This window comes from Canis aureus, chromosome 23, assembly GCF_053574225.1.
Source record: "Canis aureus isolate CA01 chromosome 23, VMU_Caureus_v.1.0, whole genome shotgun sequence".
NCBI classification, from domain to species: Eukaryota; Metazoa; Chordata; class Mammalia; order Carnivora; family Canidae; genus Canis; species Canis aureus.
Genome location: NC_135633.1, coordinates 14,494,654 through 14,517,791, shown reverse-complemented (window position 1 = coordinate 14,517,791; position 23,138 = coordinate 14,494,654). Strand labels below are relative to the sequence as shown.

General features: G+C 34.7%; 1 protein-coding gene across 4 annotated transcripts in view; it reads right to left on the bottom strand.

Annotated features, from left to right (window-relative positions):
• Positions 1–23,138, bottom strand: part of BTBD10 (BTB domain containing 10) — a 77,373-nt gene that overhangs the window by 25,667 nt on the left and 28,568 nt on the right. Inside the window, exon 1 of one of the 4 annotated variants that reach the window (XM_077866430.1) lies at positions 22,479–22,774. The exons of the other annotated variants lie outside the window; for them this stretch is intronic. Coding sequence (XP_077722556.1) covers positions 22,479–22,603 — 125 coding nt within the window. The 5' untranslated portion in view covers positions 22,604–22,774. Of the gene's footprint in view, positions 1–22,478; positions 22,775–23,138 lie in introns of those variants that run through there. 4 annotated transcript variants of the gene reach the window in all.

Below are 23,138 nucleotides of genomic sequence, written 5' to 3'. Positions count from 1 at the left end.
CAAAAAAAAAACACCAAACACGGCAAAATACATAAAACAGCGGTTTGCAAGACACAGTAAGAGAGTGAACCCTAAAAGATGAAAAACAAATGAGATAAACCCAACAATTGCTCCAAAGTACTATCTTAAGAGAGTTTCCAGAGTAAACAGGGAGGTGAAACACAAGCAGAAAACCTAGTAGATTCAGGTAAGGATACGGAATTCAAGAGCTTGGGAACAATAGGTGGCTAGAGTTCTTAAGAAAGAGTACCAGAGAGGGGAGAGCAGAACAAAGAGAAATCCTCAGAGATCTGCAGTCTTTGTGGAATACTGAGCTGAGTACCAATCAGCAAACACCTAATGCTGGGTAAAGAACCAATTTAAAGGATTAGAAAATACAGTCACCAGGACTCATAAAGGGCCTATTTCCCTTAGGCAGGCCGGAAAACCTCATTCATAGAGTAGTGGAAGAATCTAGAGGGTCTTAGCTTTGAAATGGAAATTAGACCTAGACTGGGTACTGAGGTAGTCACATTTAACAAATCTTAACAGCAAGACCTAAAAGAATCAAACTGTTTCCACATAACTAAATTGAATCCTAAAACAAAGCTCAAGAATATTTACAGAAAAGCAAAAATTTCCAGTACCCAAAGTAAAATTGGATGTATGGCATCCAATAAAAAATTACGAGGCATGTAAGTAAGTAGAAAAACATAACTTGTAAGAGAAAAAACTCAATCAAAATCAACTTGGAACTGACATGTCTCAGAAACAAAGACATTAAAACAGTTATTATAATCATATTCCTGCAAAGGGTTATGTAGAAATAAAGAAGATAAAGACGCAGAGCAAACTTCCAGACATAAAAATGATATCTAAGATGAAAAACAGACTGAATGGAATTAATGGAAGATTACACATTATAGAAGAAAATTGTGAATTTGAAGACACAGCAAGAAGAAATATCCAAAATAAATATAGTATTCGCTATAAAAAAATAAATGGAGCATGAGTGAGCTGCAGGTCAATTTCAAATGCCCTAATATAAGTATAAATGGAGTCCATAAAAGAAGAAAGGTAGAGAAAATTTAAAAATATTTTAATCACATCTTGGAACGTAGTAAGAACTATAACGTTGCACATGTAACACACACAACAAATCCTAAACACATTTTGAGAAAAAATAAAACACAAAACAAATTTTAAAAACCCTGAGAACCTATATTTGTTATGTCTAGTAGAAACACACCCTTCAAAAATAAAGGGGGAAATGCATTTTCAGACAGACACACACACACACAAAGATGAATGAATTCATCATGAGCAGACCTGCACTACAAGAGTTATAGGAAGGCCTTCAGTCAGAAGAAAAAACCCAACATAATAAAAATTTGTAGAATGGCATGACATTACAACAGTAGTTTGGGGGGCAAATTATGGCATTAAATGCCTATGTTAGAAAAAAGACAGTTGTAAAAAAAAAAAAAAAGAAAAAGTTACTTCAGTTTTCACCTTAAGAAACTAAACAAAGACTAAATTAAACCCAAAGTGGAAAAAAGTAGTACCAAAGACCAAAGTAGAAATCAAAATAGAAAAAGAATGGGGAGGGGGGGAATCAATGAAAACAAAACCTAGTTCCTTTGAAAAAAAAAAAAAAAACAATTAAATTTATAAACCTACAGCCAGACTGGAGGGAAAAATTGAAAAGATACAAATTCCAATATCAGAAATGAAAAAGTTGGCATCACTACAAAGGTCATCTATGTTAAAAGAGTAATAGAAGAGTATCATAAACAACTTTATATAAGTTCATCAACTCAGAAAAACTGAACAAATTCCAAGCTACCAAAACTTAAGAAGAAACAGATAAAGTGAATAGCTCTATTTTTCTTTTAAAGGTTTTTATTTATTTGAGAGAGTAAGGGAGCACATAGTCAAACCCAAGGCTCCATCCCAAGACCACAAGATCAATACCTGAGCAGAAGTCAGATCCTAACTGACCTAGCAACCCAGGCACCCCTGAATAGATCTATTTCTATTAAAGAAATTGAATTTGTAGTTAAGAATTTTCCCTCTAAGAAAACTCCAGGCCCACATGGCTTTACAAATTTAGTCCACCAAGTACATAAGAGAGATATAATACCAATTCTACATAAACTCCTTGAAGAAAATGGAAGAAAACATGGGATGCCTGGGGTGGCTCAGTGGTTGATTGTCTGCCTTTGGCTCAGGGTGTGATCCCGTGGTCCTGGGATTGAGTCCTGCATTAGGCACACAGGGAGCCTGCTTCTCCCTCTGCCTATGTCTCTGCCTCTCTGTGGGTCTCTCATGAATAAAAAAAATCTTAAAAAAAAGAAAATTGAAGAAAACATATTTCTATGAGGCCAGCATTATCCAAGTACCAAAACCAAAGACTTTATAATTACAGATATCCCTCAGAATATGCATATTTTAAACAAAATTTTCATCAAATAGAGCAGTATATAAAAATGTCAATATAGCATGATCTAATGAGATTTACCCTAAAAATGCAAGATTGCTTGAATATTCAAAAATCAATTACTATATGTCAATTATACTTCAATAAAAAACACCTTTTGCTCAATCAATATTCATATTAACAAATTAATGAAAAAATTGTATCTCAGTATACATACAAAATACAAAATTGGTATTGGCAAAATACAAAATCTATTCCTAATTTTTTTAAAAAATAAAAAAGCAGCGAAGTAGGAATACAATGGTATTTCACCAACTAGATGAAAGATATCTCTGGAAAACCTACAGCCAACATCATACTTAGTGGTTAAAGACCAAACACTTTCCACCTAAGATCAAGAACAATACAAGATGTCCACTCTCACCACCACTTTTATTCACTAATGAACTAAATTAAAGAATCTAGCCAAAATAATATATCAAGAAAAAGATCTAGATGCATCCAGATTGAAAAAGAAGCAAAAGCATCCTTATCTGAAGATAATACAATCACTGATTGTAGACTCTAGTACAAAAAGTCCTAGAACTAATAAGTTTAACAAGATTAGAGAATATAAGATAAATATTCAAAGTCAACTCTATTTCCATTTACAGTTGATCTTTCAACAACACAGGAGTTGAGGAATCAACCTCTGCAGTCGAAAATCTGCACGTAACTTTTGATTCCCCCAAAACTTAACTATAACAGCCTACTGTTCCCAGAAGCCTTACCTATAAGCAGCTGATTAAAACATATTTCATGTTATATGTATTATACACCGTATTCTGACAATAAAGTTAGAGAAAAGAAAATGTTAAGAAAATCATAAAAAATAGAAAATACATTACAGTACTCTATGTATTTTTGGAAAAAATCCACATATAAGCAGTCCCATGCAGTTCAGACCTATGCTGTTAAGGATCAACTATACCAGGAACAAAAAAAATCAGAAATTAACATTTTAAAGCACCATTTACAATAGCACCAAAATCTGAAAAATATAAGAATAACTCTGACAAAAGATGTGGAAGATTTGCATGCTAAAAACTGCAAAACATTGCTGAGAGTAATTTAAAAAGAACGAAATAGAAAAATTTACCGTGTTCACAAACAATTCAATGTTATTAAGGTAGCAATTCTCCCCAAGTTGACCTATAGATAAAATATAACTCCAGGGGCACCCAGGTGGCTCAGCCAGATGAGCAACTGACTGGCTCAGGGCATGATTTGGGGGTTCTAGGGTTGGCCCCACTTGGGGCTCCACCATCAGTACAGAGTCGGCTTGTCCCTCTACACACCCCCGGCCTGTGTTCACACTCTCACTTTCTCTCTCATAAAATAAATAAAATTTTGGGACGCCTGGGTGGCTCAGCAGTTGAGTGTCTGCCTTCAGCTCAGGGAGTGATCCCAGAGGCCCAGCATTGAGTCCCACATCATATTCATTGCGTGAAGCCTGCTTCTCCCTCTGCCTATCTATGTCTCTGCCACTCTCTCTGTCTCGCATGAAAAAATAAAATCATTATAATAAATAAATAAAATCTTTTTTAAAAACCCACAATATAAGTCCAATAAAAAACTTGGTGGTTTCTTAGTCAAAAGAAACTGGTTCTAAAATTCATATAGAAGTGGCAAGAACCTAGAATAGCCTACATAACTTTTTTAAAAAAATAGATATGGAACATTAACACAACCTAATTTCAAGGCTTATTATAAAGATACAGGAATGAACACAGTGCATTACGGGTATAATGACAATGAGATCAATGAACCAGAAAAGGGCCTACATACTCATTTCCAACAAGGTTTCAAAGTCAATTTAAAAGTCTTTTCATAAAATAGTGCTGAAACAAACAAATATACAATGCATACTACACCTCCAGCATCTGGGTAGGAAGGTGTTGCAGGCAAGAGGAGAAAAGTTTGTGTTGTACAAAAGTGAAATCAAAGTGGATCACAATCCTAAATCTAAAACCTAAAATTATACAAGTTTGAGGGGGAAAAAAGCAGAAATTATTAAAAAATAAATAGATGAGGGGCACCTGAGTGGCTCAGTAGGTTAAGCAGCCAACTTTATTTCAGCTCAGGTCATGATCTTCGGGTCGTGAAACCAAGCCCCACATTGGGCTCCACACTGGGTGTAGAGCCTGTTTAAGATTCTCTCTCTCTCTCTCTCTGCTCTCTAAGAATAATAAATAAACTGATGAATTGGAGCTACATCAAAATTTTAAAATTTTGCTCTTCAAAAAACACTGTTAGAGTGAAATCACATATCTGATAAAGAACGTGTATCTAAAATATAAAGCACTCTCATTGTGTAAAAAATCTGAGATATACAGATGAAAAAAATAAGTACATGAAAAGAAGCTGAACATCATCACTCATTAAGGAAATGCAAATTAAAAGCACAACTTAATACCATTTCACATCTATTTGAATGGCTAAATAAAAAGAATGCTATATCAAGTGTTGATGAATACCTGTATAAAATGACACTGTCACAGACTCCTGATGGTAATGTAAAATGGTACCATAACTTTAAAAACTGTTTTGGGAAACAGTTTGAAAGTTTCTTAGAAGTTAAATATATACTATCCATATGACCAGGCATTCCATCTGACCTATTTACTCAAAAGAAATAAAAGCATATCTCGCAAAAAAGATACAAACACTGTTAGTTGCTTTATTTGTAACAGCCCAAACTAGAAACAACCTAAATGTTTATGAACTGGATAATTTGTGCTGTATGCATACAATAAAAAAGGACACATTTATACCAAGTTCTAAGAAACACAAACTACTGTTTAGTGTCAGAAAATATACTGGTGCTTGTATGAGCACGGATATGGGGACTGAATGAGGCAGAAGGAAAGAGTTAGAAAGGACCCCAAGGAGAAGTCTTTGAAAAGGCCACAACTAGAAGAACATTATCAAAGAAAGTTTCAGAGTTAAAAGCAAACATATAATAAAAGTAGTAGATTAATCACTTATAAATTTAGTATGGAAGTTGAAACACAAAAGTGTAAAATCAATCATAGCCACAAAACTCAAGTCAAGGGACATACAAAATAAAAAGATGTAAATATGACATCACATACCTAAAATGTGGACGAAGGATAAAAATCTAGTGCTTTTAGAACATGTTCGAATTTAAGTGACCATCAACTTAATATAAACTTCTATACACGTAAAATGTTATATGAACCTAATGGTAACCATAAACCAAAAACCTATAATAGATGCACAAAAAATAAAAAGAATCTAAGCATAACACCTAAGAAAACCATCAAACCATGATGAAAGAAGAGAACAAGAAACAGAGAACTACAAAAACAACCAGAAAACAATGAACAAAAAGGCAGTAAGTACATACCTATCAATAATTACTTTAAATATAAATGGAGTAATGATTCTGATCAAAAGACACTCGATGACTGAATGGATAAAAAACAAGACCCATTATATACTGCCTACAAGAGACTCACTTCAAACCTAAACACATGTACAGATTAAAAGTGAAAAACAGGGATCCCTGGGTGGCGTAGCGGTTTGGCGCCTGCCTTTGGCCCAGGGCGCGATCCTGGAGACCTGGGATCGAATCCCACGTCAGGCTCCCGGTGCATGGAGCCTGCTTCTCCCTCTGCCTGTGTCTCTGCCTCTCTCTCTCTCTGTGACTATCATAAATAAATAAAAAAATTAAAAAAAAATAAATAAATAAAAGTGAAAAACATACCATGCAAACAGAAGTGGGGAAAAAAAAAAAAAAACCCAGGGTGGCATTATTTATATCAAATAAAAGATTTTAAAACACTGTAGCAAAAAGTAGTAAAGTAAAATAAGAGTAAAATAGAAGAGAACAGAATAACAGACTAGCAAGAGAAAAAGAAGGGCACTTCAAAATGATAAAGGGATCAATATAACAGGAGGGTGTAACAATTATAAATATCCATGCACCCAACATAGGAGCAACTAAATGCATAAAACAATTATTAACAGACATAAAGGGAGAAATTGAAAATAATACAATAATAGGGGACTTTAATGCCTCACTTACATCAATATACAGATAATCCAGACAGAAAATCAACAAGGAAACAGTGACTGAATGACACATTAGACCAGACGGACAAACATTCCATCCAAAACCAGCAACATACAGATTTTTTTCGAGTACACATGGAACATTCTACAAGACAGATCATGTTAGGCCACAAAACAAGTCTCAATAAATTTAAGAAGACTGAAATATTAAGCATCTTTTCCAACCACAAGGGTATGAGACTAGAAATCAATCACAAAAAAGAATCCAGAAAAAAACACAAATACATGGAGGCTAAACAACATGCTACTAGACAATGAACAGGTCAACCAAGAAAACAAAGAAGAAATTAAAAAATACATGGAGACAAATGAAAATGAAAACACAACAGCCCATATCTTTGGGACACAAGAAAGGCAGTTCTAAGGGAGAAGTTTATAGCATCAGAGGCCTACTCCAAGAAACAAGAAAAATCTCAAGTAAGCAACTCAAGAGCTAGAAAAAGAACCAAAGCCCCAAGCTAGCAGGAGGGAAATAATAAAGATTAGAGCAGAAATAAATAAAATAGATGATTAAAAAACAGTAAGGAAGATCAATGAAATCAGGAGCTGACTCCCTAAAAAGATAAACATTAATAAGCCTTAGCCAGATTCACCAAGAAAAATACAGAAAGGCTGAAATAAATAAAATCAGAAATGAAGGAAAAATAACCAACACCACAGAAATACAAAGAATTATAAAAGATTATGAAAAAGTGTATGCCAACAAATTTGGACAACCTAGGAGAAATGGATAAATTCCTAGAAACATATTACCTTTCAAAACTAGGAAGAAATAGAAAAGCTAAACAAATCAATTACTAGTAATGAAATTGAATCAGTAATCAAAAAATCCCCAACAAAGAACAGTGCAAGACCAGATGGCTTCCAAGGTGAATTCTACCAAACATGAAGAGCTAATTTGTATTCTTCTCAAACTATTCCAAAAAATAGAAGAGAAAGAAAAACTGCCAAATTCATTCTACAAGACCAGCATTATCCTGACAAAAATACTGCAGAAAAAGAAAACTACAGGCCAAGATCTCTGATAAAAATAGATGCAAAAAATTCTCAACAAAATATTAACAAACTGAATTCAGCAAAACATTAAAAAGGTAATTTACCACAATCAAGTAAAGTTTACCAGGGATGGAAGGTGGTTCAATATTTGCAAATCAATCAGTGTGATACGTTACATTAACAAAAGAAAGGATAAAAACCATATAATCATCTCAGAGAAAGCATCTGACAAACTACAACATCCATTCAGGATAAAAACTCTCAACAAAGCAGGTTTAGAGGGAGCGAACTTCAACATAATAAAAGCCATGTGAAAAACCCTTAGCTAACATCATATTTAATGGTAAAAAACTGAGAGCCTGGTGAGCCTCAATGGTTAAGTTTGGTTAAGTATCTGCCTCTGGCTCAGGTCTTGATCTCAGGGTCCTGGGATGAAGCCCCACATTGGGTTCTTCACTCAGCAAGGAGTCTGCTTCTCCCTCTCACTCTCCCTCTATGGTCTCTCTCCCTCTCAAATAAATACAATATTTAAAAAACAACAACTGAGAGCTTGTCCTCTAAGATCAGGAATAAGGATATCCATTCTGAACACTTTTATTCAACATAGTACTGGAAATCCTAGCTGCAAAAGTCACACAAGAAAAAAAATTTAAAGGCATCCAAATTGGTAAAGAAAAAAAAAATAATAATAATTAAAAAAAGAAGTAAACTCATTATTTGTAGGTGACAAGATAGTATATAAAGAAAACCCTAAAGACTCAACCAAAAAACTATTAGAACTGATAAATGAAATCAATAAAGTTGCAGGACACAAATCAGTATCAGAAATCTGTTTCATTTCTATACACTAATGACACAAAGCTGCAGAAAGAGAAATTAAGAAAACAATCCCATTTACAATTGCACCAAAAAGAAAATACCTAAGAATAAACTTAATCAAAGAACTAAAAGATCTATACTCTAAGAACTGTAAAACACTGATGAGAGAAATTGAAAGCAACACAAATGGAAAGACATTCCATGCTCATGGATTGGAAGAGTATCATTAAAATGTCCATACTACCAAAAACAATTTACAACTTCAATGGAATCCCTATCAAAATACCAATACCATTTTTCATAGAACCAGAACAAATAATACTAAAATTTGTATGGAACAACAAAAAACTCTAAATAGTCAAAGCAATCTTGAAAAAGAATAAGCTGGAAGTATCACAATCCCAGATTTCAAGATACACTACAAAGCTATAGTAATCAAAACCATGTGGTACAGCCACAAAGACAGACATAAAGACCAATGGAACAGAATTGAGTGCCCAGAAACATGTTCATGCTTATATGGTTAATTGATCTACAACAAAGGAGGCAAGAATATACAATGGGGAAAAGACAGTCTCTTCAATAAATGGTACAGAGAAAACTGAACAGCTACCTGCAAAAGAATAAAAAATGGAACCATTTACTTACACCATACACAAAAATAAAACTCAAAATGCGAGACGGTGGGCAGCCCAGCTGGCTCAGCGGTTTAGCGCTGCCTTCAGCCCAGGGTGTGATCCTGGCAGTTTAGCACCTCCTTCAGCCCAGGGCCTGATCCTGGAGACCCAGGATCCAGTCCCACATCAGGCTCCCTGCATGGAGCCTGCTTCTCCCTCTGCCTGTCTCTCTGAGCCTCTCTCTCTCTCTCTCTCTCTCTGTCTCTCATGAGCAAATAAAATCTTTAAAAGAAAAAAATGTGAAAAGGATTAATACTCCTAAAAGAAGACATAGGCAGTAATTTCTTGGACATTGGACCTCAGCATCATGTTTATGAATATGCCTCCTCAGGTAAGGGAAACAAAAGTAGAATTAAACTATTTGAATTACACCAAAATAAAAAGCTTTTGTACAGCAAAGGAAACCATCAATAAAACAAAAAGGCAACCTACTGAATAGGGGAAGATACTTACAAATGATATATCTGATAAGGCATTAATATCCAAAATATATGAAGACAACTCAATACCAAAAAAAAACCCCAAATAATGTGATTAAAAAATAGGCAGAAGTAGACATTTTTCCAAAGACATTCAGATGATCAACAGACACATGAAAAGATGCTTAACATCACTAATCATCAGAGAAATGCAAATCAAAACCACAGTGAGATATCACCTTGCACCAGTCATAATGGCTAAAATCAAAAGTTGAGAAATAACAAGCGTTGTTGAAAATGTGGAGAAAAAGGAACCCTCCTGCACAGTTGTTGGGAATGTAAGTTGGTTCAGCCACTGTGGAAAACAGTGGTGGATGTTCCTCAGAAGAATTAAAACACTAATTCAAAAAGATATACGTACTCCTATGTTTATTGCAGCATCATTTACAAAAGCCAAGATATGGAAGCAACCCAAATATCCAATGATACATGAATGGATAAAGAAAATGTAATACATACTATAACAGAATATCTTTTTTTTAAGATTTTATTTATTCATGAGAGACATGAATACATAAATTATTGACAGAGAGAGAGAGAGAGAGAGAGAGAGAGAGGCAGAGACACAGGCAGAGGGAGAAGCAGGCTCCATTCAGGGAGCCTGTCGTGGGACTCGATCCCGGGTCTCTAGGATCACGCCCCGGGCCGAAGGCAGCACGAAACCGCTGAGCCACCCGGGCCGAAGGCGGCGCCAAACAGCTGAGCCACCCAGGTTATATATATATATAACAGAATATATCTATAGAAAAAAATGAAATCTGGCAAAAGCCTGGGTGGCTCAGCGGTTTAGTGCCGCCTTCAGCCCCAGGTGTGATCCTGGAGACCCGGGATCGAGTCCCGCGTCAGGCTCCCTGCATGGAGCCTGCTTCTCCCTCTGCCTGTGTCTCTGCCTCTCTATCTATCTGTGTCTCTCGTGGATAAATAAATTTAAAAATCTTAAAAAAAAAAAAAAAAAAAAGAATGAAATCTTGCCATCTGCAACAACAGGAATGAACCTAGGGGGTATAATGCTAAGTGAAATAAGTCAGAAAGAAACAAATACCTTACATGCAGAATCTAAAAAACAAAACAAATGAACATGGAAAATAACTCAAAAAACAGATACTGAAATATAGAGAACTGGTGGCTCCCAGAGAGGGGGTCAGTAAGGGGGATGAGTGAAATAGATAATGGGCATTAAGGGATACAAACTTCCAGTTATAAAATAAGTCAGAGATGGAAAGTACATCATAAAGAATACAGTCAATAATATTGTAGTAATTGGGACGCCTGGGTAGCTCAGTGGTTGAGCAACTGCCTTTGGCTCAGGGCATGATCCCAGGATCCTAGCATCAAGTTCCCCAACAGGCTCCCTGCAGAGAGCCTGCTTCTCCCTCTGCCTCTTTCTCTGTGTCTCTCATGAATAAAATCTTAAATATAAACATTGTATGTACCTGGAGTACTGAATGAATATATAGAATTGTTGAATCAATATGTTTACACTTGAAACTAACATATGTTAATTATACTTCAATTAAAAAAAAGAAGGGGGATGCCTGGGTGGCTCAGTGGTTGTCTGCCTTTGGCTCAGCACGTGGTCCCCAGGTCCCAGGGTCCCAGGATCGAGTCCCACGTCAGGCTCCCCACACAGAGCCTGCTTTTCCCTCTGCCTGTGTCTCTGCCTCTCTCTGAGTGTGTCTCCCATGAATAAATAAATAAAATCTTTAAAAATAATAATAATAATTAAAATTAAAGTCCTCAGGGGAACTTTTGGATGTGATGAATATGTTCATCTCCTGATTGCACTGAAGTTTCATAAGTGGGTACCTATATCAAAATTTACCAAATTCTATACCAGAACTGGACCCTTGGCTGAAACATGGCTTGGTTAAGGCTATTCTCCCAGGAAGTTTAAAGGTAATCATTTCAGTAACACTTATAAAAGTCATGCCTTTCTTCTAATAAATTTTGAATTCTCTTTCCCTAACCAACATAGATTCTTGCATTCCCTCTTATAATATTGTTCATGTCCTCATGAAACCAAAAGCATTCCTACAATAAGATTCAAAACAACTACCATCTCCAACTGATCACCACTTGAAAACCTCACAGATTTATTTATTACCCAATAGTTCTTACAATCACAATTTTCATTAATAAGAAAGATCACTCACAGCACCTCTAGTTATGTAAATAAACCACAAATCCTACCGCCAAATCAAAACATTTCCATTTTTAAATCTTTCAACTTTATAAGCTAATAATGTTATTTATCTTACACCAATTTTTCACTTTAAAACCATGCTTTGAAGCATGAGGTCAATCAACTGCTTTAATGAGATTTAAATACTTAAATCTTACTAAAATGTTCACCCTCAAAAGCAAGTATCTATTTATATCAAATTTCAGAATATTCATTTTGTATGAATTTCTGCTTATGACCCTGCCACCTAATTTGTTTAAAATTTCCAATTATGGCAACAGATTCCAATGGCAGGCAAGTTCCTAAGGACTGAAGAGAATTTTAAGAGCTCCTTCATTTTGTTCAATGAAACTAAAAAACTCCTGCAGGGGGAAAAATAGTAAAGTAATAAGTATAGAATTGAAAAGCCCACCAGTATTGCAAAGTATATAACAAAAACCATGCCACTCTGAAAGGATAAATAAACTATGTACATCCAGGGAATGGAGTAGTACTCCAAAATTAAAAAAGAATTACTGACATGTGCAACAATATGAATGGATACAAGGTTACTATATGAAATGAAGAAACCCAAACCCAAAAGTTTACACACTATCTAATTACATTTACTTAATATTTTCAAAATGACAAAATTTTGATAGTGATGGAGAACAAATCAGGGGTTGCCAGAGGTTAAGAATGGGAGGAAAGGATGTGCCTCTAGAGACAGCATGAGGGAGTCTGCTTGTAGTGATGGCAACATTCTGTATCCTGATTGTGGAGGCAGTTACACTAATCTATACGTTTGATAAAATATTACAGAATATACACCAGAAAAAAGAAGGTCATATAAAAACCAATGTCTGCAGTATATGTATTGTATATTGCACCAATGTCAATTTCCTTGTTTGCTAATGTGCTACACTTATGTGAGATGTTATTAAGGGAAGCTGGGTGAAGAGAACCAAGGAAATCACTGGACAATATTTGCAATTTCTTGTCAATCTAAAACTGTTTCACAAGAAGAAGTTTAATAAACGTAACAAAAAAGGCAATAGACAATGCAGAGACAATAAAGCAAAACTACAATTAATAAACTCTGATTTGAAGAGATATTATTTCCTTAACACAAGGAGAGGGATACTGTTGAGAGAGAGAGAGAGAGAGTTAAGAGAATGAGAGTTCTCAGAAATTCAAAACACAAGAGCAGAAGCTTTTAAAGGTTACCAGAAGGTTACCAAAAGATTAAATTGGGAATAAAAGAAAGACAAAGAATAGAAAATAAGAAAGGGTGAGAAAATTAGAGAACTGATGAATGTAGCTCAACATTCAAATGATTATGGTCAGAGAGAACAGAGAAAATGGAAGGAAATTATACATGAAAAATTTCCAGAAGTAACTATTAGTAAGCACTGCTGCTATCCAACAGACACTAGTTGTAACAAATACACAAAAGTAAAATACCTACAAAGTTAATCGTATTCACTTATATGTGGCACCTTATGTAGAATACAAATGGTACCATATGTGGTAGCACTTTCCTAGTTTGAGGAATTATATTACATATCTTTAAACAGTTCCAGCAACTATCATCACCTGGTGCACCTTACTAACATCCGTTGAATTTAGCTGAAGTTTTGAGGTATATATAGTATCTAAGCATTTTCTCCTTGAGTTTATTCCTTGTCAAACACTACCATGTGTGTGTGTGCGCGCGCGCGTACACATACTGAGATACAGAGCTTTACAAGTTGTTTTCAACATTTAATCAAGGTTTTAGCATCTACTTTTTCTTTAACATGAGGTAAGCATCCTTGTAAATTGCATTACATGTTCCTATCCATTAGTCCATCTTTAAAAAAAAAAAAAAAAGCAGTATTTTGGGACACCTGGGTGGCTCAGCGGTTGAGCATCTGCCTCTGCTCATGTCGTAATCCTGGGGTCCTGGGATGGGGGTCCTGGGATCAAGTCCCACATGGGGTTCCCCACAGGGAGTCTGCTTCTTCCTCTACATATGTCTCCGCTTCTCTCTCTGTCTCTCTCATGAATAAATAAAATCTTAAACAATTTTAAATCCTATTTTTATTTTGGGGAAAATTAAGCTGTTTTTATTACTGTAACAAGTATAATCTTATGTTTTAGCATTCTTAACTAAGCCTTTTAATTTATTTCATATTAATATATTGTTAAGCACTTAATTTGCATATGCTTTTATAAGCATTTTTAAGGTGTTAAGAGATGCAAAACCATGGCTCATGGGCCAAATGCAACCCATTACTTGATTTTGTAAATAAAGTTTTATTAAAGCACGACTACATCCATTCATTTATACATGGTTTACGGCCGTTTTCACTCTATATGGCAAAAGTGAGTGGCTGCAACAGACTGTGTAGTCCACAGAGCCAAAAATATTTACTATTCAACCCCTTATAGAAAATGTTTCCCATTCCTATGTTAAATGTCAGTAACTGGGATGATAGAAGAAATGCTATCAAACTTCTAAATCTACCTTCAACAGATTTAATGCAAACTTCTCTCATCTTTCCCCTTTTTTGTCCGTTAGCCTTTATATAAGCTTTTTGTTCTGCTTAATACATGATCAGTTCCCCAAGGAACAAAAGCTAATTACTGAAAAGGGCAGCTCTCAAATGCCTGAACTATGCTCTCAAAAGTCAACTGTAAGTATGTGGTTTGATCCATTTTTTCCACAGAAATATTTTAAATGATACTTAAATCCCAGATTTCCCCACTAAAGACAACCACAGCAAGAAATATAGCCCAAAAGTAGCCTTAATACTAGTCCTAACCTCTCTCTCTTCTTAAAAATCCCATTGTCAGACATGTCAGCAACTCTAGTAAGGCAGAAGCAAGGAAGTTCCACAGAAAAAAAGAACTGTTGTACACTGTTGGTGGGAATGAAAATTGGTGCAGCCACTGTGGAAAACAGTATGAAGGTTCCTCAAAAATTAAAAATAGAATTATACTATTATCCAGTAATTCCACTGCTGGGTATTTACCCAAAGAAAATACAAAAAGATAAATGCACCCCTATGTTTACCAAAGTATTATTTACGATAGCCAAAATAATAGAAGCAACCCAAGCATAGGTGAATAGATGAATAAATAGATAAATAGGTGAATAGATAAAGATGCGGTGTATATAGATATACACATACATACATACATACAATGGATATAAAAAAGAATGAAATCCTGCCATTTGCAACACCAAGGATGGACCTAGGGGGTATAATGTAAGTGAAATAAGTCATTCAGAGAAAGTCAAATACCATATGATGTCACTCATGTGTGGAATTTAAGAAACAAAACAAAGATAAAAAAAGAGACACACACCCCCCCCCCCCGCAAAAAAAAAAAAAAAAAACCCACTCCTAAATACAGAGAACAAACTGGTAGTTGCCAGAGGGGGAGGTGGGTAGGGAGAATGGGAGAAATCGATAAAGGAGAGTATCGTGACATGCAATGAGGTATCTATAGAATTGTTGAACCATTAGATTGTACACCTGAAACTAATATAACATTATATGTTAATAATACCTGAATTTTAATAAAAGAAAGTTTGTATACTGTTGCATGACCATTCTAAGAGCATCTTCTCTGTGAAGTCAAATGAACACCTAGATACTAAAAATTCTGTAAGAAAGTACCCTTTAAGGGCAAAGCTTTAACGTTTTACTAATAAAGTTTTTGAACTGATAAAAACTAATTTCATGCAAACAGCAAAGGAATTTGAAAATTTTTTGACTTTCAAAATGTCTATTACTTTTTTCCTGGCTTTTGAACTTTTTTTTTTTTAAGAATTATTTATTTATTTATGATAGACAGAGAGAGAGAGAGAGAGAGAGAGAGAGGCAGAGTGTGTCACAGGCAGAGGGAGAAGCAGGCTCCATGCCGGGAGCCCAATGCGGGACCCGATCCCGGGACTCCAGGATCGCACCCTGGGCCAAAGGCAGGCACTAAACCACTGAGCCACCCAGGGATCCCCTGAACTTTTTTAATAAAGGAAGATGTTGCTAGGCAAGCACCTCTCCAAACTGAGGAGTCTCTGAATTAAAATTATATCTAAATGTTATATTGCTAATTTTTTCAGTTCTAAAAAATAGCATAGCTTTAATTCATCAATAGGTATCAGGTGCTTACAACATTCAATGACAACTAAACTATAGTAACTAAAAGTACTCTTACCCTCCTATCCTTTATCCTAAATATTTGTTTTAACTGCATTCAATCTACCAAATATTCGCGGATAGGCTATCAAACCTATCCAACAATATGCTATTTACTATCTAGTACTGATGGATATAACCAAGAAAGTCTGTGCCCTAAAAATTAATACAATCTAGGGGAGAAAAACACAGAATATGTACAAATAAATACATTAAATATTATATGCTGATAAGTGCTATGAGGAAAAAATGAAGCAGATAAAGAGGACAGAGACTCATTTTGAAGTACACGTTTCTATCTTACATAGAGTGGTCAAGGTGGGACTGTCTGAGAAGAGGTCTGAGTAAAGATCTAAGGAAGAGAGAAATAGAACTTTGAGAACATATGAGGGTACAAAGACACTATGGCAAGAGTAATTTTTAACTTTTTCAAGGCATTCAAGAAGGCCAGGATAGCAGAAGCACGGAAAGCAAGGACGATGTTAAAAGATGAGCTCAGGGGCACCTGAGTGGTGCAGTTAAGCATCTCACTCTTGGTTTTGGCTCAAGTTGTGATCTCCAGTTGTGGGATCAAGCCATACATCAGGCTCTGCACTCTGCATTCAGTGAGGAGTCTGCTTATCCTTCTCCCGCTGCCTCTCCCCCTTGCTCACACACCCTCCCTCCCTCTCTCTCTAATAAACAAATCTTTTTTTTAAAAAAAAAAGATGAGGTCAGAGAAATAAAACTAGAAACAGATTATGAAGGGTTTCAAAAAAATGTTTAAAGGGTTTTTGCAGGGCACCTGGGTGGCTCAGTCAATTAAATGTCTGCCTTTGGCTCAGGTCATGATCTCTGGGTTCTGGGATGAAGCCCCAGGTCAGGCTCCCTGATCAATGGGGAGTCTGCTACTCCGTCTCCCTTCCTCTGCCCCTTCCTCTCACTCGTGTATACTCTCACCCTCTCTTAAATAAATAAAATCTTTTTTAAAACTTTAAAAAATAAATAAATAAATAAATAAATAAATAGGTTTTGTTTCTGATCTGCAGGATATGGGTACCAGTGAAGTGTAAGTTACACAATCTAACTTATGTTAGATCAAGTAGACAATGGAAGAAAGGATGCAAATGTAGAATCAAATGATCAATTTACAGGCTACTGCTAATAATTCAGGTGAGAGCTAGAAGTGACTTGGACCAGGGCCGTAGCAGGGCACATGGCAAAGAGTGGACTAGACTATACATTTTGAATAATAAGACTTTGAAATTTCAGAGATTAAATGTACAAGGTGAGAGAGAGAAGTCGAGTATGATTGATTTTTGGTCTGAGCAACCAGAATAATCAAAGTTCCAATTATTGTATGACAATGAGAGTGGGAAGATTAAGTATGGAAAGTGTAGGTACATCAAGACATGTTAAAGAGAGGTTTATTCAACATCCAAATGCAGATATCAAATAAGGAGTCAGACACGTAAGTCTAAAGTAGAGGGGAAAGGTCCAGGTTAGGGATAAAAATTTGGGAATTGGAAACCACTAATACTTAGGAGTGACATTAAGCAACTCCCTACCATAGAAAAAATTTTAAAATAGTTTTAAAATAGAGCTAACCACTAGGACCACCTGGGTGGTCCATTCTATTCAATGTCAGGACTCTTGATTTCAGCTCAGGTCATGATCTCAGGGCCATGGGATCAAGCCCCAAGTCAGGCAGCATGGAGTCTGCTTGGAATTCTCTCTCCCACCCTCCCCCCTCTACTCCACACACACTCTAATAATGAATAAATCTTTTTAAAAAATAGATAGTTAACCACTATTAATATCTCTCCCTTTCCCCTTCTAGCCCCCATATTCTCTAAAATAGTAACTCTTTAAAAATATAGGCAAAATAAGTCAATCAGAGAAAGACAATTATCATATGATCTCATTCATATGTAGAATTTAAGAAAGAAAACAGAGGATCATAGGGGAAGAGGGTGAAAAAACAAAACAAGATGAAGGAGGCCATGTGATGTAATGAGCATAGGGTGTTACATAAGACTGATGAATAACTGACCTCTACTTCTGAAACTAGTAATACATTATATGTCAATTAATCAAATTTAAATATATATACACATACATGTAGCTAAGCACTATTAAAAATTGCACAGATCTAAATTAATGGTCAGATATATTTTGTATCTACTGAATAGTCAATAGTCATTCATTCAAATGTTTACTGGGTACTTCGTGAAAGTTGCTATTCCTGATTATATTCTATTCATGATTATATTATATATGCTATTCATTGAGAATATAATGCATATATAATCATATACATTTAAGAGTGCTTCAAAAAATTTTAATTATTTTTAAAAACCTTTTGGAGCATCTGTCCTACTTATTACTTAAAGGGGGACAAATAAACCAGTGGGAAAAAAGGTATGAAATACAAATACAAGACTTTAATTTTAATTTTAGATGTGTCCAGTTATCAGTATTTTAACAAATTAGTTTCACAAAACATGTTTCTAGAAATAAATTATGGCAATTCCACAATTACTTGTACTTCTAAATGGTCTTATAAAAACACAAACTGAACTTATTCCATTAAATTCCCTCCTCTATCCTCATACTAAAACTTAAAAGCAATAAAACAATTAAAATTCAAATCTAAACTACTCTGCGAAACTAAATTAGATTGATAAAATTAAAGAATCAAAGAATTTGCATCAGAGGCCACACTTTATAACTGGTCATTCAATACACTTGAGTATCTTGAGAAATACCCACAGAAACATAGAATCTAAGTTTAAGAAAACCCTTTTAGAAAATGTAATCCAAATACCTCTCCAATTTCTGAGTCTCATTAACCAGGTCCCCATGAATTGGCTGACTTACTGCTTTTAATGACAGGAAAGGGTAACCTGGTTTTTCTTTTTAGCAGTTTTGTTCAATCTTTGGAAAGCTCTGACTCTTCTACAATTTTTCTTATCATTAAAGCTTAATTAAACCTTGTCATTGGGGCAGCCCAGGTGGTTCAGCAGTTTAGCGCCGCCTTCAGCCCAAGGCCTGATCCCAGAGACCCGGGATCCAGTCCCAGGTCAGGCTCCCTGCACAGAGCCTGCTTCTCCCTCTGCCTGTGTCTCTGCCTCTCTCTCTCTCTCTCTCTCTCTCTCTCTCATGAATAAATAAATAAAATCTTTAAAAAATAAAAAAATAAACCTTGTCATCGGACCCTAGTTCAGGGTTTTAGATCAGTTAATTATTTATTGCAGGGAGCTGTCCCGTGTATTGTAGAATGTTTAGTAGTAGCACCCCTGGCCTCCAACCACTAGATAGTAGAACTCCCTCCTCCCAGTTGTTAACAACCAAAAATGTCCTCAGACATTGCCAAAGCCCAATGAAGGGCAAAATCATGCCACTAGTTGAAAACCACTGCCCTGCTAGAACAAATAACAATAACAACAACACTAAGATCTGAGCATTTAATACATGCCAGGTATAATTCTGAACACTTTACATATATTTTCATTTAATCCTCAAAACCATCCCCAGTTGAGAAAATGGAAGCTTAAAGGCTAAGGAACTCGCCTAAAATCAGATAGCAAATTAAATGGCAGGTCTGAGATGTGAACTAAACAGTTCAAATTCAGAGCTCATGCTTTCAATCTCAAACAAGTTTGACTCAAACTAAGTCTAGTGTCATTTCCAAAGGGTAACTCTTCACATATCTAAATATGTCTTCTAATGAAATTTCTTAATATCAATCAGAGCTGTCCCCAAGACCTCAAATCAGTTCCTTAAGCTTATATGGTTTCCACTTTCTTCACATCCTTCCTTTGAATATACATAGAACTAAAAAGACAATAATATTCTGGTGTACAAGAGAGTGGCTCTAGCCATCTTTTCCATCAATTATGATTTTTTTTTTCTTTTTAACAGGGAGGGTGGGAGAGAAAATGGAATGATAAATGCCATATTGTACTCTTGTATTAAGTTTACTGCCAAAAAACACCCCCAGGTCTTTTCCATGTGTGATGTTGTAAAGCCATGCTAACAATGCATATTAGTGTTTTTCAGGCCTTATGTATACTCCAAAAAAATTCATTTAAATTTAGTCCAACAATACAAACTCAGATCATTTTGGATCATTTAGTTTATTATTTCCTATCCTTTTTTCAGTGTCCCCTATAAATTTGATAATTTGCCTTCTCCAGATGTGCAATGAGGCAAAGCAAAGAACAAAGCCACCTTTCAAGATCAATAATCTTTGGGTAGGGTCATTCAAAATCAAAACTGTGCTGATTAACACAAACAACAATTCATTTTTCCTTCACCATATACCCAAGAATATAAAAAAAGACTTTACCAAAAACTAAGCTTAAGTCCAAATACATTATAGTGCTACTAGTCTACTAAGTATATCAGAAAATTGCTCTGACAATCTATTTTTAGCAAACCCATTCAGGATCATTTTTAACCTATTTTTCTTCAAGTTAGTCATAAACTACCCTTTTCATTTTTTGTTGTAAAATTCACTTTTCTCAAAATCAGACCTAGAATCCCCCATCTTTTATTCCACTGGTATTCTCCTAAAACCTTTAGAAATCATAAATAATACATTAACTTTAACATTTTTCAGGCAACTCCTTTTATAAATATAAGATGTTTCAACTGGCCTAGAAAACTCATTTAACTAGATACATTCTTCATCTTCTATCTCTATCTTGATTTTTATGTCCTCTTTCGCAATGTCCACTTTGTTGTAATTATTGGTGGTAGTAATTTGCTCTTCCTTTTTAACAAAGAAGCTTATAAATAAGAGCTGAGGAATTTTTTTCTTCCTTCATTGCCAGGCATTATTATTACACTTTCCTTAATTACCTTTTTAAATGTAATATAAGAAACTCTTTTGGTTGATCTTAGCAATATTTAAAAGTCTCATTAACTCATCTGAGCTCTTGTTTATTTTCTATACTTATTATGGCAACCTTAGCTATTTGCTTGCTTTTAAAAGTAGTGCATATCTTTAAAGAGTTAATTGTGTAGTCACACTAAGGATCTTTCTCTGCCCGAAAAATATCAAAATTACATTTTTACTTAATTCCCTAAGACATTTTTCCTTTTTTAGAGAAATTTACCCAGTGGAATCATGCTGATCTTTCTCTTTAATCAAAAATCAGGAAAACTCAAATTGGCAAATTACAAAATATATACACACAAAACACTATGCAGTTCTTAAGAATTATGCTATAAAAGACTACTTTTTGACGTAGGGGATGTTCATGACTAATTGTAAAAAAAATGAGTTATATAACAGGACATATAGTAGTAATATTTCAAAACCAGTTTTAAATATACGTGATTTTATATTTTTATACATACACAAAAAATAGGTTATATGCTAAAATATTTAAGCTATAATCAAAAGAAAAATACTTTAATATTTTTGTTTTCTTTTACGTGCTTTCCATATTTATCAAATTCATGTAATGAATATGTATACTTTTACAAACACAGGCATTATTATTTTTTTAAAAATCAAAACCAGAAAAAATATTCTATAAAGTATAAGACAAAAAGGTCTAGCTTAAGATTTCTGCTTTTATGACTCTATTTCTAAACCAAGCTTAGAAAAACATTTCTGAACACCAAACTACAAAATAAAATTTTAAAAATCCAATACAACATACCCCAAGATACCTTAATCATATAAATAAGTTGTGACAATCATCAAGATGACCATTCTAACTCCTAGAAATTAAATGGGGGAAATCACAAGAACTTCCTCTCATTTCAAGGAAAAGCTGTTATGAACTATTTAAAAATATTAAAAATAATTTTAAAATGTATATTCTCCCAAATTCCTACAAAATAAAGGGTCAGCAGGACAGGAATGATAAAGACAAAAGAAAACAATCAAAGTGTTTAATATTGAGCTAAAAATTCCAAATAAAGTAAGCAACGTCACTTGTCAAGATTTAAAATCTCAAAGCAAAAACAGTTATCTTTATTTAGAAATTCTGTCTGACTGAAAATCAATTTGCGATAATCCAAAAACTTATCTGATTTACTCTCTGGTTCAATGGCAACATCTAGATCATCTATTCAGTCTACATTCTAGGAGACTAAGAAAAAAGTCATTTTAACCAATTAAAATTTATCAAATATATTCAGTTCTGTAAAATACTACTACATAAGTGGTTCCACTAATCACTAATTCATCCAAAAGTAAAAATACATTTACTCTCTTCTTTAGGAAATTATTTCAACTATTTCATTTGTCTATCTTGAATTAAATTTTCAAATATATTGAAAATATTTTAAGTTAGTCTTTCTTTAAAATTTTTATGATATTCATAAAAAACAATACCAAACATTCAAGTTACAGGAAGATTCTAAGACTTTAAACAAGATAAAAAAAACAAAGCATCAAACCCATGAAAACAATAAAAACACACTCCATTTCTTTTAAATAATTTCCATTAAGAAGAAGACAATTAAGATATATGATCTTTTTCATCCAGAGAAGTAAATGACCATAATGAAACAAAGGCCAAACATATCTTTCTCAATCTCTCTCATATTCATAGATGTATAGAATTACAGCCCAGTGATATCTTGTAATAAATGAATACACACCTTACTTTAGTATATGCCAAGGTAGACACACAGAAACAAGAAAAAAATTCTGAAATCAGAGTATAAAGGGACTCTGCTTTTTCAAACAATGCAGCACTGAAAGCCAGGTCAGCATCCTTGGGCATTACTAGGAAACTTTAGCACATCTGATATTTCCATCATCTTCAAGAATCCTCTGAACAATCAGAAAATTTCCCAGTCTCCCCCTACCTCCCCTGTCCAGAGACTTCCTCTAGCTTTCCTCCCTCTACTGTGTAATAATGCTATTGCGGTTATTTAGGCTGTAAATGTTCAGATACAACCCCCTCTATATATTAATTCAGTTCATTTTCTCACAGACACTGACTCAGCCGTGGGTTGTGCAGCACTGACGTTTCTAACCAAACAGCATCGTGTGAGCTGTGATCATCCCATTTCTCCATTTCTGTGCAGCGATTGGATATTGTAATTGATAGACAGCTGAAGAAAACTCAGGAGATGAGGGCTTAGTGATATGTAGCTATGTTGCCAAATGCCATCTGTAATGCTAATTCTAGCTGTGCCAGCTTGCCAGGTTTTAGAAAACTAGGATGCAGCTAACTTAACTTTCTTTTTTCCTTTCGATGTTTTATTGTACACCCGTTCTGGGCAGTAAAGCTTCTCTTTAAAAACAAAGAAAAA